The sequence below is a fragment of the Peromyscus californicus genome, unplaced genomic scaffold (assembly GCF_007827085.1).
Source record: "Peromyscus californicus insignis strain IS unplaced genomic scaffold, ASM782708v3 Scaffold_18__1_contigs__length_77618521, whole genome shotgun sequence".
Classification (NCBI taxonomy): domain Eukaryota; kingdom Metazoa; phylum Chordata; class Mammalia; order Rodentia; family Cricetidae; genus Peromyscus; species Peromyscus californicus.
In genome coordinates this window covers 70,845,519-70,867,615 of record NW_026294480.1, presented here as the reverse complement: position 1 = coordinate 70,867,615, position 22,097 = coordinate 70,845,519, and the positions used below count along the sequence as shown (strand labels likewise).

Genomic DNA, 22,097 nt, shown 5'->3' with positions numbered 1-22,097 from the left:
GGCCAGCGAGGCTTCCGCCCCAGTGGGCCGACCCTTGGCCGTCTTCAGCCAATCGCGGCCGGAACCTCCTGTTGGGTGGGCGGTCCCCGAGGCCGTGGAGGTTGGCGGCTGTTGAGCGGGTCTCGTGGAAAAGTCCTCGAGCGGACCATCTCTGTCGGGAGAGAACATGAGTTTAGCCTTGAGGTCGGTAACGCGGAGGCCGCGTCTCCGTCCCGCAGAGGGGCAGGGCGGGCGTGGAAGGGAGGCCGGGCCGGGAGCGGAGCCCGAGCATCACGGCCGTCCCCGCCTCCCGGACGCCGCCGCCGCCACCACCGCGGTGCGGCCCTGGGCTGCGCACTGCGCCGCCGCGCCGGGAGTGAAGTCTCGCGAGGTTTCCTCCTGCCTGTGCGGTCCTTAGGACGGTCCCGGAACGGCTCCCTCCCGGGTCCGGGGGCGCGCTGTGCGTGTGCCGACCCGGGCGGACCGCTGTCCGCGGTTTCCTCCGGCCACGGCCCTCGCCCCTTGGCTCCCCGTCCGTCGGGCGACGCCCCCGGCGGGCTGTGGCGGGCTGTGGCGGGCTGTGGCGGGGCCCGGGGCCGGCCACCGTCCCGGCCTGCTCAGCCCCGAGCCCGCCCTCTGCCCCGGAGCTACCTCTTTCCAAACGTGCGGAGGAGACACGTGCTGCGCCCTCGTCTAACATTTGGGCCGCCTGCACGCTGGCAGCCTTTAAGGCAGACGTTTTCGGCTCCAGAGGCCCCCTTTTTAGATGCTCTCTTAGGCTTCTCCAGAGTTTTTCAATGAAGACCTTTAACCCAGCGTTTATCTGTGAAGGGAGCGTTGCAACACGTCTTAAACAGCGCATAGACATAAGCACAAACATCAGATGCTGTTACTTGGGGCGTTTAGTAGTTTTATGTTTAGGTGCCTTTATATTCTTGCCTGGTTAATATCCGTGGAATAAAACCACAAAAGCACTGTTAGAAATGTATACTCTAAAAGCATTTTGAACTTACAGTGCTAAAGTAACTTACCTTTTAAAATTTTTTGTAGTAATTGTGAGAATTTAATTATAAGCCGTCCAAGGCAAACCAAATACATCGCGGTTGTCATTTATGAAGTTTACTTTCATAAGGTTTTTTTTTTTCCCCACCCCCACGCTCTTGGTAGGTGACATGAATAATAACTATGGTGCTTTGGCCTTTGGTATATAAAAATACATTTGGACTACGGGACATTGACTTAGGGACAGTTTCTTTATTCTCCAGACTACTCTACTATGCTTTGTTTGGAGTTTAGAAGCTCATTCTTTGTCCTAAGTGAGTTGGGTTGAAGTGGACTAAACCCATTTTTCTGTGTCATAGAAGTGAGCTTGTAGTAGACAAAACAAAGAGGAAAAAACGAAGAGAGCTCTCTGAAGAACAGAAGCAAGAAATCAAAGACGCGTTTGAGCTCTTTGATAGCGACAAAGACCACGCCATAGATTATCATGAATTAAAGGTAACAGTGTACTTCATGACACATCCCTTTTGTTTCAATGAATGCATTTTTGACTGTTGATTTCAAGTATTTTAAAAGCGTGGTTTAGAACCAGGAGGCTGTTTTCAGCACCCACCTACAGGTGCTCAAATAAAACTGAATAAAAACCCCTAATATGGCTTTTAGAAACTTGAATTTAAATGTAAAAGCACATTTTGGTGGAAAGTATGGTTTTTTCATTCACCTAGTTAAGAACAAACAGTTCTTAGCATATTCTTCCCATTTTTGGTTTCTTTTGGAGGACAGTGTAGTTCCGATTTTTAAAAAGCCATGTATGTGGCGTGTGCACGTGCACGTGCTTGTGCAGGCACACACACCACAGTGTGTAGAGCTTCCGTGTGGAGGGCAGAGCGGTTTGGGTGTCTTTCATCACCTCGCTACAGTGGAAGCTCATCACTTGGCCTAGGTTGGCTGGAGAGTGAACATGGGGATCACACCTGTGTCCACCCCTCAGGGCTGGGGTTCCGGCCCCTGCAGCCATGCCTGTCTATGTGGGTGGTGAGCTTCCGACTCCAGTCCTCATGACTGCAGGACTAGCCCTCGTACCCACTGAGCTATCTTAAGTGCAGCATAGACAATTTTGAGATTCAGAGAATGTTGCCTTTGCTCAGACATTTGTGAGATTGAAACTGTTGTCTTTCAAGCTTTTATTTTTCATTTATTTCTATTTTTCTGAGACAGGGTTTCTTTGTGTAATAGACCTGGTTGACCTGGAACTCATTTTGTAGACCAGGCTGGCCTCAGATTCACAGAGATTTGTTTGCCTCTGCCTCCTCAGTGCTGGGATTAAAGGCGTGTGCCACCACCGCCCTGGCTCGAGCTTTTAATTTTTAAGATAATACTAACACATTCTTAGTTTGCTTTTCTTTGCCACAAAGGATGTAAATTGTCTGATGCCTAATGCTGATACATGCTGAGGGACCATATCAAATTTAAGACTTAAAATTACTAATAAGGATGGAAGGGGAAATTGGTCTTACATTCTTATGTTCAGCCTAGTAAGAAAGATAACATTTTGAGGTCTTTAAGTAGCCTTAAATGTTTGTTTAGTAGTTTTAAATTTAGCAGCATCATAGGAGATTTTGAAGCAATCCAAGTAGGGGCAGGAACGATGTAGTGAGAGGCTAGACTGTCTAAAGGTAGTGGTAGGCCTGGCCCTCTTGAGGTCCTTCTTTAGCTCATTCCGCATAGCATAGCAATGTTCTGTTGTTGCCGCCACCGCCGCCAGCCTCCCCCACAGAGCACGAGTTATTCCTGTACAGTGTCATAGCCATTCGTCGTCATTGACTCCCATGGTTTGGGACTTTATTTCACAGCTGGAGCTTCTTCACTTCTGGTTCGCCTTTCTTTCAAACGCCCATTAAGTTTGCATCTTTAATTCTTGGAGCATGTTCATTGCTGTGAACCTTGACTGGCTGCTTCATGCACACTGAGTGGAGCTCCCACTGCCTGCCTGTTCTTTGGAATGCTGGATTTTTTCCCTCTGCTTTTCTCACTTGCTAATGACTTCTACCCGGACTCTTCCCACCTAGAGAAGGAACCAGCTCAGTTTGTCCCAGTGTTTGTTTGGGCATTCATTGTAATCCCACATTCTTACCACCAATTTACCTGCTGATTAAGAAACGATTGGATTCCATAAGACGTCACTAACTAGTGACACAGCTTTCCTTTCCTTTCCTAACAGCAAAATGGCTTCTGTTTAAATTACTCCCAACTAATTTCTTGATAGCTAATCATGGTTGCTCCGATGGGAATGCTGTTTGTTAGTTTTTTTGAGAAAGGCTCTTTTTCTTTTTGTATCCCATACTAGTTTCAACTTATGACAATCCTTCTGTCTCAGTCTCCTGAGTGGTAAGATTATAAAGTTCATGCAATTTTATGTTTTTTACTGCATTTATTTATTTATATTTAATTTTTGGGACAGGGTTTCTCTGTGTAGTTTCTCTGGATGTCCTGGAACTCACTTTGTAGACCAGGCTGGCCTCCAACTCCGAGAGCTCTGCCTGCCTCTTCCTGAGTGCTGGGATTAAAGGCGTGCGCCACCGTGGCAGGCTGCTTTTGTTCTCTTGGTTGGCCTTTTAATATTTATGACATGTTTTTAATGCCTTGGTAACAAATGAATTGTCATCTGTGTATGTAGTGCACTGTCTTATCTATTTTGTGTAAACTCTTCTTTAATTAGTTGGTTATATAAAATAGCAAAATGTTAATTAAAAAAATTTCTATATAATTTCAAAATGAAAAACCAATATAATATCATTTTGTTATTTTAGAGATATAAAATGCAAAATAATTGTGCTTTAGTAATTCATTGTCATCTTTTAAGATGAAAAACTTTCTTAGAAATCAGTGATTGCTTCTTTTGTAAGGAGTGTTTTATAATTTGTTTTTCCCTTTTAATCCAAAAGGTGGCAATGAGAGCCTTGGGTTTTGATGTGAAAAAAGCCGATGTACTGAAGATTCTTAAAGATTATGACAGAGAAGCCACAGGCAAAATCACCTTTGAAGATTTTAATGAAGTTGGTGTGTACTTAAGTAGTCTTTGTAACCCATAGTTTTGGGAAATTACAAGGTTTTTATTTGTTTTCTAAGAAAAAATACTTTGAGCTATGCTGTGAGAATTAGTTTTGACTTTTGTTGTGATGATTTTAACAAGGAATTATTGTGCTACTTTTTCTGGTTTATTAATATTATGTCGAAAGGGTGACCAAAAAATACTTCTTGTCAGTAAAGCAAAAAATTTAGTATCCTAATGTTGAGGAAATATTTCTGAAGACTTTTTTGCGCTGTGTGACTTTGTTGGTAAAGTGGGAGAAGACAGAAGTAGTAGGACTGGGTGTCTTGGTGGGAGATGGGGAGATGAATACATCTTCTAAGTGGACAGTTTATGAGGCTCTGCTCTTTTAACACCTCAATCTTTGTGCTGCACGCCATCTGTTGTGAAGTTGAAGCGATGGACAGGCCGTTGTAAGGGAGATCTTTGGCAGTTTGGAAGCATGAGAACTTGAGATGGTATGAGCTTAATGTGGCTGAAATTTTGGATATTTGATTTTAATGAGTTACTCATATACAGAAAAGGCTTTTTCACTAGAGGATTCTGCAAGTCTAGGAATTGGCTATTGTAAATTAAATATATTGCCTACAATGTTATACGTAGATTATATAAATATTTAGGTTCAGTTTTGTTAAGCTACTGTTCTAAACCAATGATACTGCTTTAGGGATTGTAATGTAAGCATGCCACGCAGTTATTTTCATATATTAAAAAAACTTGAAAACTAACACAATTATACATACACACAAAACCCTTAGTAGTTAAATCTTAAAGGAGAAATAACAGGTGATGAGAAGACAGAGAAGATAGATTCATACTCTCTCTTTCTCTCTCATTGAAGAGCTCATGCCCAAAGCACAGGAGGCAGAAGTAAAGTGACAAATCTAAGAGGAAGAAACATTTCCCACAACACAGAAGATCCTCAGCTTAGGAACCAGTGTCCGACTGTTTAGAGACACAGATTGTCCACTTTAGAAGTGGATTTATTTTTCCCCCTCTAATCTGTAGAGTTGTTTTCCCTCAGTCTAGGTAGTCTCCTGAGGTTGATCACAGTACCCAGGCGTTAACATGGGACATTTATAGAAGCCAGGTGTCAGGACATAGTGGAAATGATGCGTCTACGACAGAGCTGTGATGGAGGCACATATAGAGCACAGACTACTTTGGAACCAGATTCCCTCCCTGGCTTCCCATCTTGGTTCTGACTCTAAATGTCTGTGAAACTTGGTTAGTTTACCTGTCTGTGCCTCATGTTCTCCTATAAAGTGGGGATAGTGTAATATATCAGTTGAGTAACATGGGAAATGTTACATGCTGTAGTATGTCAGTAGAGCTACTAAATGCTGTTATTATGATTAAGAATAATCCCCAGCACTCAGGAGGCAGATGTGGTCCATGCTCTGTGAGTTTGAGGTTAACCTGGTCTGCATAGAGAGAGGGCGGACAATGAGTCCTTTGTTTTATTTGTTGCTGAATTCAGAAGCTGGAAATATATTTGCATTGTCTTATTTTCTATTTTTCATTGTTAAAGGCTACTTTAAACATTATTCATAGTTTTGTAAAACAACTTTTACATAAACATCATTTTAAGAATTGTAATTTTTATATTTTAGTACTTAAGAACAGAGTTCCATACTACTTAGACCTTAGCTTTCTTTGTTGTTGCCTAAGACACTGTCCTCCAGATAGTTCCAGATGAGCCTGGCACTTGCTGAGCTTTCCCCGTTGTAAGAAAGAAGCATTAAATACGTTCAGTGCAGGATAGTTAGCGTCTGGCTAGTGAGCAGCAGGTGTGTCAGGAGCTGCTGCCTTTAAGGTACGATTAGAAGTGAGATGTTTTTATACTCATCTGTTCCTGGCTTGTACTACTTACATTTTAAATTCTATCTAAAATAAAAGATTATATTGTTTTCATTTTGATTATTTATCTGACACTGGAATTTTTGCATTTGGTGGGAAGAATGAGAGTTAGTGAAAATTACCAAGGAATTGTTGTCAAGTCCTCAGGACTTAGGTATAGGTGACAATAAACTGGTTCTGTGGGATGGAGGGAAGACTGTTAGCTAGGGCTGAAGTTGTCAAACTGTAGCCCTGGGACTGAGTTTGACTGCACATGCTCTCTACCACCCATTTATTCATGCTGCCTTCCGCTACTGTGATTGAGGGAGTAGCTGAGACTGTGGGTTTAGTCTTCCGAAAACCTAAAATGGTCTCTAGCTGGCCCTTTCCTCGAAGTATCTCTCAGGTTTTCATCCAGAGAACCCAAGTGCTTGCAAAGGGGAATTTTAGTTTAAATCTTTAGGAATCTAAGATTGCCAGGATTGTAGTAGAGGAGATGCAGTCCAGGCAGAGAAAGCAGCCAGGCAGAGTGGTACTCAATGTACAGCATGTTTGAGAAGTTTGATGTCATGTAGTCCCCTCGGCTACAGAAGGTCAGAGCACAGAGAAGGTAGAATTGGGTCAGACTGATAGTCTTAAGTAACATACTAAAATTTGCTTTAGTCAGCAGAATTTTTTTTTAAAAAAGTAGCTGATGAGAAGATTGAAGATGAGCCGAAGAGAGTCTGGAGAAGACAGAAAGCTGTAGACTTTATGGTCAGGATTGCTCGGATGAAAAGAAGGAGGGTTCTGTTTGAGAGTGAAACGGATGGTATCCTCAGAACTGGAGTATCCAATACTGAGTGACCCTCACAGACTTGGAAATGTTCCCACTGTTTCAGAGTAAGGAAAGGATGAGTTACCCCCCAGTCAGTGGAGGTCAAGGAGGCTGCAAAGCCGAAGGGAGCTAGCGAAGGACGGACGTGAAGGTTCAGTATTTGTGAGTTTGAAGTAAGTATTGGATGTTTGCCTAGGAACTTTCTAACATTGTCTCTCATGGTTTTTGATTTACTTTGAATGCATTAGCTGTTTCCTTACATTTCCTTGACTGCATGTGTGTTAGTTGCTTCAAGTCCTACTGGATTGTAGGTGTGAGCCACCATGCCTGGTTTGTTTCCATTGAGAGAAGATTTTCTGCGAAGAAATAGTACTTGTAGAACAGAAATGGAGGTGAAGTTGTGGAGGAATGTCATTGTAAAATACTTTATATGGGTAATGCTTCAGCTGGCAGTTACAAGTCCTAAGAAAGCTGCATTCTATGGGAGAGTGTTGGTAGGTGATCTAGACTCATCTATCTGAAGTACTAATGGAGTGTCAGTGGGGTAAGTGTTGGTACATCTTGGCGTCCCATCTGTTGTTTCTTTAAGTGCATTAGTATTTTCGGCAGTCTGCCTTTCTGGTTTACCTGTCATGTATGTTACTTAATCGATGAAGATATTTCATAACACTTTTTTCTTGTCCTGCTTTCTTGTTGGGACTGATTTCAAAATAAGTTGAGTGTGTGCCATAGAGTTAAGTGTGGTATTTTATTTTGGTGTTATGGCTGTAGGTATGCCAATTCTTTTTATTGAATATTTATGAGCTTTGATTTGCATACTTATAGTAATATAGTTCAATTAGTTTCTTGGAAACCTTTTTTTGGATAAAATTAATGGCTAAAAGATAATTTTGGATATATGTGTAGTTGATGGACCATTAGCTTGACTAGGTGCTTATTCAGCCAAATACAGATGAAATAGCAATAGACAACAACTTGTAGAAGACTTAGATTGTATTTTTTCACTTTGGGCTCATTAAACATTCCAGTACTTCTGGCTACAGGCGTTTGAAATTTTCAAATGAATCTATAGATCCCAATAAGACCAAATTACTTTTGATAGTATAATGAAAATAATAAATGCCTTTGCTTGTAGCAGAACAGCATGTGGAGTTGCTTCAGAACTGTTTACCTAGATATTTTGAGAATTCTATCAAGCAACATAAAATTTTATAGACATTAATTTGTATTGACTACTGATTAAAGGCCTATGTTGTTAAAGTATATATACTTACTTTATTGATATGTGGCTTTATTTAATATTTTAAGTCTGAAATGACTCATTTCTATTGAACTAGTTTGAGAATTATTAATTTGCTTAAAAAAAAGAAGAAGAAGAAGAAGAAGACATGATTTAGACCCCTTCCAGAGCTGTTGGTTGTGATTTACTGTGATGAGGTTTAGTTGTTTTAGCCCATCTCCAGTGTTGCTGAAAGTCAACTGGCTCTCTTAATCACAAAGATGCTGTAAGTGTTTGCATGTGCTAACTTGTGTTAGCTTTTTTGGTGATGGCAGTATCTTTGATTAATCCCTATGGCTAAGTTGGGTGAAATTTGAGGAAGAATCAGGATGTCACACTGGCTAAGAGCTCTCATCTGGTTAGCGCTCATTGTTCACTTCAACTCAGTGGCCTGATAGAGGTGGAGCAGTCACTTTTTCAAAAATTGTTTTTATGAACTTAATTATGTGTTATATTTACTATTATGTTTTGCTCACATGTGTCTTTGTACCATATGTGTGCATGGAACCTATGTCAGAAGAGGGCATTGGATCCCCTGGAACTGGAGTTATAGACTGTTGTGATTTGCCATGTGGTTGCTGGGAGTTGAACTCATATCCTCTGTAAGAACAAGTGCTTCTAACTGCTGAACCATATCTCTGTCCCTAGCTTAGTAATAGTGGGCTTTAAATAGTGTGTGTGTGTGTGTGTGTGTGTGTGTGTGTGTGTGTGTGTGTGTGTACTCTTTTTTGGCCTTTGTACAGTATAGTTTTGCCTACATTTATGATATTTATAGACACTAAAAGATTACCATTTAAAGTCTGGATTTGGAATTCACGTTTTATCTCTGGAGTTTTAGTGATCTACCTTGACATTTAATTCTTAGATGGAATGTTGTCAGACTCACAGCTGTTACCTCATTTAAGAACTGATTTTTACAAATGAATGTTCTCTGACTATACAGGCTTTGTTAAAAAGTTTCTTTTAACTCTAGTGACAGACTGGATATTGGAAAGAGATCCACATGAAGAAATCCTGAAAGCATTTAAACTATTTGATGATGATGATTCAGGTAAAATAAGCTTGAGGAATTTGCGACGTGTTGCCAGAGAACTGGGTGAAAACATGAGTGACGAAGAACTCCGGGCTATGATAGAAGAATTTGATAAGGATGGTGATGGAGAAAGTAAGTTGTGCCTTACTTTGTTCTAAAATCTGATGTTGATTTTCAAGACTCCAAGCAAATTTTCTCTCCCCTCCATTTCATTCTCTTTTGTGTTGAAGATGAGCTTCATGTTTTCTTGAACTTATTTCAAGTTTGATCTTGAACTTACAATTTTTTTTTTTTTGCCTCAACCTCCTGAATAGATGGGAGTCCAGTTGGGTGTCAGACTCTGTGAGCTTCTGTTTATACCTAAGCAGGTCTTTAAAACAACTACATAAGTTATAATATGAAATCTACACACTTCTCTGAAGATGAAGTAACACCAAAAGTTAGCTACTTACTAAAAGTTTAGATTTTAATGCTTTCTTTCTCAACCAGCTTGCACTTCTGAACTATTACTAAATTAGCTGATTTTCTTTCAACCACTTTTTTTTAAATTGTCCTCTGCTGCTCTGATTCAGGCCCTGATTTCTATTTAAAGTATTGCAGTACTCTGTCCCTGGCTGCCTGTGTTCTGTGTGCACCTGCCCCGCACAGCTGTATTGGTGTCTCTTACAGCCTTCCCATTGTCTTCTGGACTTAGAAATCTCCAGTCTCTTTCTTCATTCCATTGATAACATTTTTTTCCTAAACTGTGGGCTATAATGTTATCATTCTGTGTTCAGACACTGAACAGAGAGAGTCTTTACTACCTGCAGAGTAAAGTACCAAGCCGCCCCACGCCAGTCCTATACTTAGTACTCGTTTATTTCTGTTGTGTCGTCCTTTGCTATGTTAACTCTCACATACAGAACACTGTGTCCTGAAGACAGTTTGTGTTCGCTTTTCCTCATGCTGTTTCTTCGTCTTAGGGTGATTGTCCATTTGTCTGTGGAAGTGTTACCCACTTCCCAACCAAGTGCATTTGAAGCACCATCGTTTTCTCAAAGCCTCTACAACGGTGCCTGTGGTTGGGGAGGGTTCCACCACGGCTTCCAGCATTTAGAGGAGCAAGCTGCTTTGATACTTTAATATATTTAATATGGATCCTCTTGGCTGCAAACCAAGTTTTGTATTTTTTTGCATTTTAAACTGCTGAGGATAAAAATACTTGGCTGCCTTTTTGTGACCTTTAGTAACTCATTTGTTCTTATAAAAGTTTAATGCTATCCAGTTTTTAAGAATAACTATTTTTTCAACTTTATGGACTTAAAGTAATAAAGACAGTATATGTGGATTTGAAGATAAATAATATATACTACAATGTAGGCATAAATGTATAGGCATATGTGATAATATAGAAGTAATAGCACCCCAGTCTCTCAATATAAGTAATATAAAACAAAATGTAGTATGTGCTTTTATGAAGACGAATGCAACATTTAAGAAGCCATAGTAGACCACTTTTTAAATAATGATGGTAATGGTGGTTGGTGTCTTAGGGTTCCTATGACGGTGATGAAACAACATGACCAAAAGCAACTTGAGGAGGAAAGGGTTTATTTGACCTACATATCCTGAGTCACAGTCCATTGAGGGAAGCCAGGGCAGGAACTCAAACCAGGAAGGAACCTGAAGGCAGGAGCTGATGCAGAGGGCATGCTCAATTGCTTTCCAGGGGGAAGAACTAGGAGGGCACGGTCAAAATCTGAACAAAGCAAACCAAAATCCCAACTATGTACAATAACTCAGTGTCTCATGTCTGGGATCCATCCACTTAGAATCTTCTGGGTTCCTCCAAAGGGCCTGAGTTACTTCTCTTGCTCTATCATCGTCAGCCACACAGATTGTCTCCTAAGCTCAAGCCAGCTCCACTCCAAGGCTGCTCTTGGTGGTCCTCCCATGATACTGGCATCTTCAGACTTCTGGGGTCTTTTACTGCAGTTGGGCAACATTTCACCAGTTGCCTCTTCTGAGCTGTCTTTAGGGACTCCAGCCCTGCCACACAGTGCCAATCCCCAGCTGATCTCCATGTCCCCTTCATACCTTCAAAACCTGTACCACCTGGATGATCTTACATCGGTCCGAGTTTGCCTGCCTGCCAGCATAAGGTACAACCGTGGCCACCTCTGGACCACAGCTTCTGTGTGCTAACTCTGAGGAAACAGTTTCTAGAAGTCTTTACTTTAGGATGCTGGTCTCTTCTTAATCCCCACTAAACTGGCCAGCATTATTTTCCCAGCAGAGCAAAGGTTTCACTAACGTGATCTAGTGATTTCACTTTGGTGGTTTCGGTATCTTGTTGATCAGGGCTGATTCTCCAGCCCCATCTAACCAGAACCACATATTCTTAATTCAAAATATTCAACAACTGCATTAGAGTCTTCAGGTGATTCTCAGACTTCCCTCTGGAATTTCATAAGCCAGGCTTCCATCCTCTGCTTATCTTCATTCAACCACAGAATAGCTTACCAAGCTTTGAACACTCAATGGCTTTTCTAGCCCAAAGTTCCAAAGTCCTTCCACAATCCTTCCCAAAACAGCTGTGGTCAGGGCTCTCACAGTAATACACCTCTATCCTGGTAGCACTTTCTGTCTTAGGATTACTCTTGCTGTGATGAAATAGCATGACCCAAGCAAGTTGGGGAGGAATTTAACTTACATATCTTGAGTCACAGTCTATCAAGGGAAGCCAAGCAGGAACTCAAAAAGGGCAGGAACCTGGAGGCAGGAGCCAATGCAGAGGCCAGGGAAGATTGCTGTTTACTGGTTTGTTCCATATGGCTTGCTCAGCCTGCTTTCTTATAGAATCCATGATGACCAGCCCAGGGGTGGCACCACCCACCATGGGTTAGGCCCTTCCACATCAATCAGTAATTAATAAAATGCCCTACAGTTCTGCCTATAGCCCGATCTTACGGAGGTGTCTTCTCAGTCAAGGTTTTCTCCTCTCAAATGACTTCAGCCTGAGTCAAGTTGACATAAAACTAGCCAGCCCGGTCGGTGTTTATTTAGCAGTTACTATATAGAAGCAAATATAAGTAGTTTTTAGCTTGTGAACTGTGTTACTCAAGTTTCATAATAGCTTTCGTAAAATGGATATAGATTTACAGCTGTACACACATACGATGGTGCATATATGGTAGATGAAGGTATGAGGCCCAATTTTATCACAGAGCTAATTCATGGTGGTACGAGAATTCAAACTCAGTTTTCTAAATGACAGAGAACATACTGTTTTGTTTGAGATAGAAAGTAAAATGTTAACTAGACCTCCTGTTATGGGAAACAGTGTATTAATGTATTGACTGGCGCTTCTGATGATAAACTTTGTTTTTTCCTCCTGAAGCCAGATGGCCTCTCCAACTTCTCTCTCTGTCTCTGTCTCTGTCTCTCTCTCTCTGTCTCTCTGTCTCTGTCTCTGTCTCTCTGTCTCTGTGTGTGTGTGTGTGTGTGTGATTTCTCACCTTCCTTGTTGAGTAATGACTGTCCTGTTTCTGCTCCTGGACTACGTACTCCGGCTAGCAGGCCTGTGAGGAGGTGCCAGTCTCTGTAGGCATGCTGAGACTACAGATGTGCACCATCCCATCCAGCTTTTTACCTGGGTTCTGGGATTGAACTCTGGTCATCAGGCTTGTGTGACTCTTACTTGCTGAGCCATCTTCTTGGCCACTTAGGTGTTATTTTTGAGCTCGGTGTTATGCTCGATTATCAGAAAGATTGCTTTAGAAGAACTGGCTTACCATCTGAAGCCTCTCTGGTAGTCAAGTAGCTAGTTGGATTCCCTTAGTTACCTTCTGTTTTTTACTCTTTGAACTTAAGTGTTATGTTTTTAGACATTAAATCATGAAATAGGTTAAAATATTTTTAAATGCTTTTATACTTTAAAGTATATGTAAATAATATAAAAAAAACTTTGTGATTTCAGAACTACTATTTGAAGCTTAATTTGAAATTTGATTATTGAGATTTTATATTTTAAGAAAAGTAAAAATCTTGGATAAAACAAGCACTTCTTAGAATTTGAGTCTTTTAATCATAATTCTGTTACAGTGATTTATAATCAAATCATTTTGAGGCTCCTTTTATTGCTTTCTTTTTTTTTTTTTTTTTTTGGTTTTTCGAGACAGGGTTTCTCTGTGTAGCTTTGCGCCTTTCCTGGAACTCGCTTTGGAGACCAGGCTGGCCTCGAACTCACAGAGATCCACCTGGCTCTGCCTCCCGAGTGCTGGGATTAAAGGCGTGCGCCACCACCACCCGGCGTTTTATTGCTTTCTTAAGAAGACAATACTTTCTGTTTTGGTCTAGAAGCCTCAGTGTAGATGGTTTAAACCAAGAGTTTTTAGATAAGGGTCCGCTGGTGTAGGATTCTTGTCTATTTGAATTCTTAGTTGGGGGAAGAGTGGTTCCTCTTCTCATAAGCTCTTCAGACTTGTTATTTAGCCACAGAGGTCACAACTCCCAATTTCTCAGGTCCTTGACTTAGTTTAAGAGTAGTGTAGGATTGTATCCTGTTTCTCTGTGTCTCCCTGAGTGCCTTGTGAGTGTTTAGGACTGAACAGGAGTTCATGGGCGTCTGCCTGCTTCTGAACATCCCATTCATCCTAACTCACAGTTTATTTTTCTAGGTATGTGTTCTCTTTCTGTGCTTGTGATGGCATTTCTCCACCTTGGCTTTCTTTCCAGTTTCTTTCTAAATACTGTATTTTACCATCCAATTCATGATTTGCTTATATCTATAATTTTCTCATTAATAATTTCTTCTACAATAGTATTTTCTAATACTGTTTGATCTATATTTTATAATAGATTATCTTATATTTCAAGCATTTGTTCTCTGTTTCAGACCTAACATAATTATTGAGCTAACTCTGGGATTACTCTTTCTAAGCCATTTGAAAGTAACTTTACTTTGTCCACATATTAAGAACATTACTCTCTAATATTTTAGCAATGACTAAGAAGGTGTTTCAGATTTACGATACCATTGTTTCTTTCAATTAGCAATAATCTTGTAGTGACACCTATTCACTTCTTCTGTTTGATTCAAAGGTATAGGATAGGAACCATGTATATGTTTTGACGCATTATACGGTACCTTGTGTGGTGTTGGCATTCATTAGAAACCTGAAAGTGTTTGATTCAGTAAATCACTGTGTAGGATTTAAAGAGAAACAGTCTAAAAACGTCCTCTTACAGTTTAGTTTTCAGATGAAGAAGACGAGATGCAGAACTGGTTTGTACAGAGCTGTGACTAGAAACCAGGTTTTTATTTTCAATGTGGTATTTTTTTGCTGTCATAAAAATTGCCATCCATAGCTTGTGCCTTAAAGGACTTGATAAGTCTTGATGTGCATATACTCACCTTTATATAGAAAACTTTCTTTTCTGAACATTCCTATATGTTAGGGGATGTATAGTTCTTAAAAATCATATTTGGGAAGTAATAAATCCAGACCCTTAAAAAAATCATATTTACAATTGTCCAGTCCTGTTTATTATAGATTGTTGTCTTGAATATACTTTATACATTAAAGTTTCTTACTAAATTTTACTTATAATTTTAGTAATGTGTCAAATAATTATAAGTGACTATTTCCTGTATTTTTTCTTATTTTATAGTGACCATATAATAATTTATATTTTATCAATTTAGTATTTCTATTGATCCTTTTGAGGTTACATGAACTGGTTTTAGTTATTACTGTCTTCAAAATAAGCTTTAAAATCAACAATTTGCCATTTTTTTCTAGTTTCAAAGTATTTTCATTCTTTAGAATTTTGTTAGTTCACATTCATGGAATAGGCAGACTTACTTATGAAGGAAGCCTTACTAAATGTATTAGTAAAGGAAAGATTATAAAGATGGGTTGTTAAACTACTTACACTAGAACTGTCACTTTTTAAACTGTTTTTGCACAAATGATATGTCATATATGTTGTCCCTGCTTAAGGTGATGATATTATTTATTTATAATGCTTATCCATATATTTTTATTTTAGAAGTTATGTTTTGACTTGTAAGATTTTCATGTGTTGTAAAGTTTAATATATTATAAAATGATTATATATTTGGGGAAAGAAAGTTTCTGTGTTTCTGACCATTACATTGTCTTTCTTGTCACAGTAAATCAAGAGGAATTCATTGCTATTATGACTGGTGACATATAAAGGATTATGAGAATCAACACCAAAATGTTGCAGTTACCATCTATATTTCCTTTTTGTGACTGAAGTCCTGTTTCAAATAAAAACTTCCAACTTAGTCCTTTCTCCAAAAGGACCCAAACTAAGCATCCTTTGTATTTGAATTTCACTGCTGTTAAGTTTCTTTGTATGAGCAATCTTGTTAGCATTAATAGTTTTATCTTTATGTTTTTAATACAAGTTTATATAAAGCTTAAAAATTTCAAATCATGTGGTATATATTATTTGGCAGCTTCTAAATTTAGCATTAGCTATTTGCTTTTATTTTGGTGCACATATTTTTTAGACATTCATTAATAAAGTACTTATTAGTATCTTAAGTTTGGTAAATTTTCTATTTTAGATTTCTGATATCTGTTAATACTTGGTAGAAGACATTTTAAACCTTTTGTCTTTACACTTTCACTTGTATTTGAAAATAAATCAGAAAATATAAATAACAATAGCATAGAACATTTGGGCATCACCTAAGGGTTCATCAAGCTTGACATTTTACATTTTAATACAGGATAATTTAGTATAGGTCAGTTTCCTTCCTATTCCTTCCTAAGAGTGCTGCTGTCCTTCGGTTTGGAGGGATTATGGACTGTGCATATAGGCCCATCTTTCCTTTGTACTGTGTTTTAGAAATCTGATTTTGTAATGACAAGTTGAGCTTGAATATTTTCTCACTAAACTAGTTGAATACAGTTGTAATCATTTAACTTCTTGGCAAAATGAAAGATTTAAATTTTGGATTTTGATGTGGTAAGATAATGAGGAAAAGAGAAAGTGGCAAGCCCTAGAAAATACTGTGGGCTTTGTTTTCCCATGATGTATCAAAAAACAGTGGAGATAGACTCTCCAGGTATTAATGAGTCATTCTGCATTATTGAAGTTAGGAGTAAACAAAGGATTATGAGAGGAAGGTAACAGAAAAATGGTATCCTAGCACATCTTCAGTGATCCAGTTCTGATTATATGAGCTCTCCTAAGAAGAAAATTGAGTAGTTAATTTCAGCAACTTTTCTTTAAATTAAACAAAAAGAAAATCATTACAATTTGAGATAGTTGAAATACTTTGAGCCTGCTAGAGTAGTTCAAACAAGTAAAGCCAGGGCTTTATTTTCTTTGAGGCATGTGTGAAAATTGCCCCAATGAGGAACACTCAAAATATTAAGTGTAATTAGTATTATGTAATTGCATCTAAAATCTAAGTTACCTTTTTATTAGAACTTCAGAAATTACAAATTTTATACTGAGACTACATAACCATTTCTCAGTATGCAGTGATTTTTCGGAAGATGACATTTTATAGAATCAAAGATCAGCAGGTTACCTTCATTGTATACTTAATTAACAATATTTTAGAATAGATTTTCTTTATTCCATAATAAAAGAAATCAGGGATACTTAATAGAACCCCTGGAGGTCGACATTTTTTATTTTAATATGCTTGTAACATTTGTCCAACACACCACTGTGTACTCTAAAAAAAGCGATCATTTTCTCTGTATGGTATTACCATAGACTACTTGTCCCCAGGGTCTTCCAAAAGCTCCATGCAACCGTGACAGCAAGGAAATATGTGTGCTGTAGAACTGAGTTCCTGTGACTTACTGATGAAAGCCTACTTCTGATAGGTGGCACTTGAGAATAAAAACCACGCAGTGTACATCAACTAAACGCTGAGTGATAAAAATATTTCCAAATCAGATTTTCTACTGTTGAAAGCACCTCAAATTTAACAGCAGGGTAAAGGTTTAGGGTTGGCCTGCTGAGGAGTAATCTTTCATTATAAAATGTGCATTTCGATTATTCTCAAAGTTCATGCATTTAAAGTCTCTGCCAAACAGGTAGATGCAACCATATTTTAAGCAAGATCTACATTTCCTTTTTCATTTTCTATGAAGATTAAGTGTTCAATTAAATCTGAGTAACTGGCTCAGACTACACTTTATGGGAGATTTCTTCTGCAGCAATCTTGCTGGGTGATAATTGTTGGGAACCTAAGTCCCAAGGGGTAGTGGGATCCTTTTCAACATTGGCAATAAAAGCAAAGTAACTCTCTTAAAGTTAGTGGGGAAAAAGGTGAAAGATTGTATTGTAAGATTTCAGATCTAGTTGACTCCACCACTGTGCTAAAGATTAATATAAAAAAGAGAGCGAGAGGTTTTTAAACTAGAAAATAACTAGATCTCATTTGGAATAAAAATTGTATTGTCAAAGATGTTTTGTGAATTGAAAAGACAAATGCAAATATAAACTGTTATAATTTAATTTACTCTGTAGTTTAAATTATTGGCTCATGAGCCCAACTGCCTATAATTCTGTAATTATATTTCTGTAATTGTCTTGGGAAGTCTGGGATCTTCAGGGCCTCTCAGAACCTTTTAAATATACAGACCCAGAATAGCTGGGATATTATTTAGAGGTAAATTATTATTATCATTATTTTCTTTTCATACTAGGGACCAGACCCAGCACCTGGTGCACGCTAGGTAGGTGCTGTACCGCTGTGCTGTCGATGAGGGTTGATACAGTGGGAACTGGTAGAGGTCACAGGGAAACATGGAGGCCTGGTGGGACTCTGATAGCAGAAAAAGGGCTGCCAAGTCATTACAGGCCTGTGGACTCAAGTGGTTTGCATCTGACCTTGGTGTCAGAGGTCCCTGATGCACTTGAGGTAAGAATTTTAAGTTTAGATGAATCTCTTTGAGTATTCATACAAGTGCTCCATTCATTTGGAGGAAGTACAGTCTGAGGAACCCTATAAATCGTATGGTGTTAACAGCCATTTGAAATAAACTTAAAAATTAGGATCTGTATATCTAGCTACTTGTAGTTACTAAGGCCCAAAGGTTTTCTTTTTAATTGTCAAGCTCCTATTGCTTCCTACCATCTATCAGGGTTTCCACTTTTAAAAGATTGAGATGAAAAAGATGAAGAAAATTCTTAACTTATTTTCTATTTTATAATTTATACATTTATTTTTTCAAAAATAGGCTAGTGACAAATTTCACAAATGTATTAGGATTATTGAATTTAAAAAATTCCCACTAGAATAAGAAGAACAAATACAGACTGGTTATTTGAGGTCAGGTAAAGGAATCTTCCATCTAACCTCAGGGTAGAGAAATCTGTTTCAGATCTCGAGAATCAAACGGTAGACTTTCAGAGGGCTCCTCTTCCCTTTCTGCTGCGGTGTAGTGTTCCCATAAGCTTGTTCCAGTACTCCAAATTTAGGGAAAAGGTGAGAGCCTAGAGATAATAGAGCTTAGTTTAGAATATGACCTATAGTATGCATGTAGGGTGCAATTCACATACTCATGGCTCAGTGATATACCTCAAAAACCAACTGGAGCATAAGCCAGACATGGTGGCTCATGCCGGTGATACCAGTACTCAGGCCAAGGCAGGAGTGCTGAGTTCAAGATCTGTCTGGGCTTCATAGTGAATTTCAGGCCAACTTGAGCTACAGGGTTGACTGTAGTTCAATCCTTTCCTCTCCAAATAGGTTAAGATTATGTATTATTTGGCCTCCTGTCTTTAAGTATGACTTGGGGCTTCTGGTGGGTTAAGCTCCAGATTGACTATATCATTAGCTTCCCAGGGCTGCTTCTCTGACTAAGGGAAGGTTTAGGGTTGATGTAGTAGCAGCCGCTGGCAAGTAATGAGCAACAATAGGACAGTGGCTGAGAAAGGACTGCCAAGTGTTTACTGGTCTGAGTTCAAGTGATTTGCACTTCCTTACACAGATAAAGGCTGTTTGGGTTCTCCAGGACCTTTTAGGATACAAGAAGCAGTTCATTCTGCCCTGGGAATGTCTGTTGTTTCTCTGAGCTGGCCACACATGTTGATTTGCAGAAGTGTGCAGAATGAAGCCTGAGTTACATGGTGCTTTGAAGCGATCGAACTTCTGGGTGGGCACCCACTGATGAAACTGAATAGGAACATGTGCTTCTGATTTCACTTCCAGAACTTTCCCCCCCTCATCCATAGATGTCGGCACATGCATCTCTGATTCTTAGGACAACCTAGTGGAACCTAAGAACGCACACAATCTCTTGGTGATTATCATGGGAGCTCTCGGTGAATGATGATAGTTCTTTCTCACCTCAGGAATCGTTTGTCTTATATGTACAAGAGTTAGACCAAGTACAATGAATCTTTGCTAGATTTTCATAAACTGTAAATCTAGTTTTTAAAAGGCATCATTGTATATTGCAGATTGTGTTAACTCTCAATTGCAGCTTTATGTTTTGGGAAGTTTTTAGGCCAAAGGGGGTTTGATTTCTGCAATTATTGGTTGTAAGTACAAATTCACATGTAGAGACGCTAAGTATCTACATGTATCCTGCCTACTGCCCTTTCATGAGGTACTTTTTTCTGACAACTTTCACTATACAGTTGTTAAAGATGAACAGCACTTAATCAAAATGCTCACACTAGAGTTATTTGGAACCGCAGAAAAAGACCACATATATTTTAATGTCCACCAGGGGGACCTATTGCTGCAACTTAAAAAAAAAAAATCAGAGGAAAAAAACTTGGCATTTTGCAAGACAGTTTTATGCTATTATAGTTTTTATTTTGTTTGTGTTTTGTGTTGTTGAGGATTGAAATAAGAGCTTTGTGTGTGCTAGGCAAGTGCACAGCACTACAGATGTTAGTTTTAAAAAAATGTGTGCACCTGTTTGAAAAAAAAAACCTTTATATTCCACATAATGGTATTTCATGTTATTTTACCCTACAAAATATATAATTAGATATACAAATAATCTGAGGCTTTTGTTATTTGTTAATATTAATCTTTTAAAGTAGAATAATTGAGGTATAGTAAGCTTTTGAGGATAATTTATGTTTAAAATATTACATAATTACATGTAGAAAGCAAGAAAAAATATCTTTCATAAAACATTTGTTTCTAAATTCCTAATTCACTATGTTTTATTCTTCCTTTTGTCTGGCATGCAAAGATGATTTTTTCTGAAACATTTTCATACTATAACATTTATACTGACTAAAATGGGAAAGTTCTGTAACCACAAAAAGAGTAAACCCATCTCCCCCCCACACACACACTTGGTTATGAGGACATTTTATTGTGATTTCAGATTACACATGTTTCTCAACATCAAGTACTCTGTTAGTTTATACTCATTTTTCTTAACAGTCATTTTTTTTTGTTCAAATATTGTTCTTGAGAAAACTATAACTTTTATATTACAGGTGTTTTTACCTGACTCATGTGGCTATTTCCATCCTGATTTTATTGATTAGAAATTTATGTTGTGGTTTCATTGGTGAACAATTTGCAAGCACAACAAAATGTTCCTTTTCCTACTTTTCAGATAAGGAAATGGGGCAGAGAATGATCACATTATTTGACTAATGTGACATTTTCTGCCTTGTGATTTTAAGGCCAGCATTCTTCTAAAGTATACAGTTGATTAATGACATATTCCAGATATAAACTAACTATTGATCCAAGCATGCTTTCCTAACCAAGCTAACTAGTGAACTTGTAATTAGAATGTGAGTGTGTATGCTGTTGCAGACACGCTGTATATGAGAAATGCCTTGCTCTGGTAACTGCTTTATTTCTGATTATTTTCATTGTCCTTACTAAATATAAACATGTATTTTAGATGTAGTGGAGATTTTTTTACATACTGTAATTCTATATTTGACTCAACAATGTTGGAATGATACATTTGAACTAACGCTTATACTCATACACAACATTCATAATATACACCTTCCTTAATGGTTAACTGAAGCAAAGCAAAATTAAATATATCCTGAGACAAAAAATTTCATAAGGGAATATGAAAATGTTTTGGAAACCACTTTTTCCTATTTATTTTTGTGAGATACTCTGTTCAGTGCTAGGAAGGAGGTAAAATTAAACAAACCTACCCACATACAGTTTTCCTCTTAGGTATAAGAATCAGTGCAACCCTCATGCAGGGATTGGCAACATCAATCGATCGATCGATCGATCGACAGACAGACCATTTGACCTGACTTGTTTATTGAAACAGCCCTTGTATACATGTCAAATAAGTCTTGTCCAAGATTATTTATTGAAAGTGCATTAGAGCAAAGATTGGAAATAAATCAGATCCCCTGCCATAGAAAATTGCCTAAACAATACACCATATTGGAACTAAAAAGAATAAGCCTGTGTTCTGTGGTGACATGTAGAGTGTCAAGCAATGTTAGATGAAAACTGTAACATGCTGAACAGTCTTACTGTAAGCTGCCTTTCACACAAAAAGAGCAATAGGATATGTATTTAATTTCTTGAAGGACAAAGGATTAAGAAATACTGGCCCTGTTTGTGATTAGGGACAAAAGAGGCAACTGAGAGGTGTGAGAGACAATGTTTTCTTTAGAACAATGAGAGCATTCTACTTATTTAAAATGTGAATATGAGAGATGAGGGGAGAATATGCAAATCATTGTTTTACTAATTCTAAAGTAGAAGATTATATGTTTGCTCCCTAAAATAATATTAGATTTTTCAAAAAAGCATACACCCACAGGACAAAAGGAGTTGAAAAGAAGCAAAATTTGGAAGCTGGAAAGCACTTGAATGAATGGTACTGACCTCAGCAGGCCTAGGAAGCAAAATTCTTTGCTGACAGTGGGAAAATCTGAGATGTTCTCACACTGCAAAATATCCATGCGGTTCAGGAATTGGCATTTCCAGGTATGTGTGGAAATGGGTTTGAAGATAGAACTAAAATTAGGATAATTGGTGAAAATCATATGAAATATTTAAATAAATTCTCAGTTGCATAGACAGACAACTTTCCTTCTTTAACCTGATAGAATA

The 22,097-nt window shown here is 38.4% G+C and overlaps 1 protein-coding gene across 5 annotated transcripts in view; it reads left to right on the top strand.

Moving 5' to 3' along the window:
* Positions 1-54: 54 nt before the first annotated feature.
* The window catches only part of Cetn3 (centrin 3), an 87,205-nt gene continuing 65,162 nt past the window's right edge, over positions 55-22,097 (top strand). For 4 of the 5 annotated variants that reach the window (XR_008219644.1, XR_008219643.1, XR_008219642.1 and 1 more), the window contains exons 1-4: positions 55-183; positions 1,341-1,476; positions 3,924-4,038; positions 8,978-9,169. Coding sequence is in view for 1 of the 5 variants with exons in the window: in XM_052743665.1 (XP_052599625.1) it covers positions 167-183; positions 1,341-1,476; positions 3,924-4,038; positions 8,978-9,169; positions 15,195-15,238 (504 nt within the window). In the remaining 4 variants the exon portion in view is untranslated. Of the gene's footprint in view, positions 184-1,340; positions 1,477-3,923; positions 4,039-8,977; positions 9,170-15,194; positions 15,595-22,097 lie in introns of those variants that run through there. The other variant, XM_052743665.1, reaches the window with a different exon arrangement.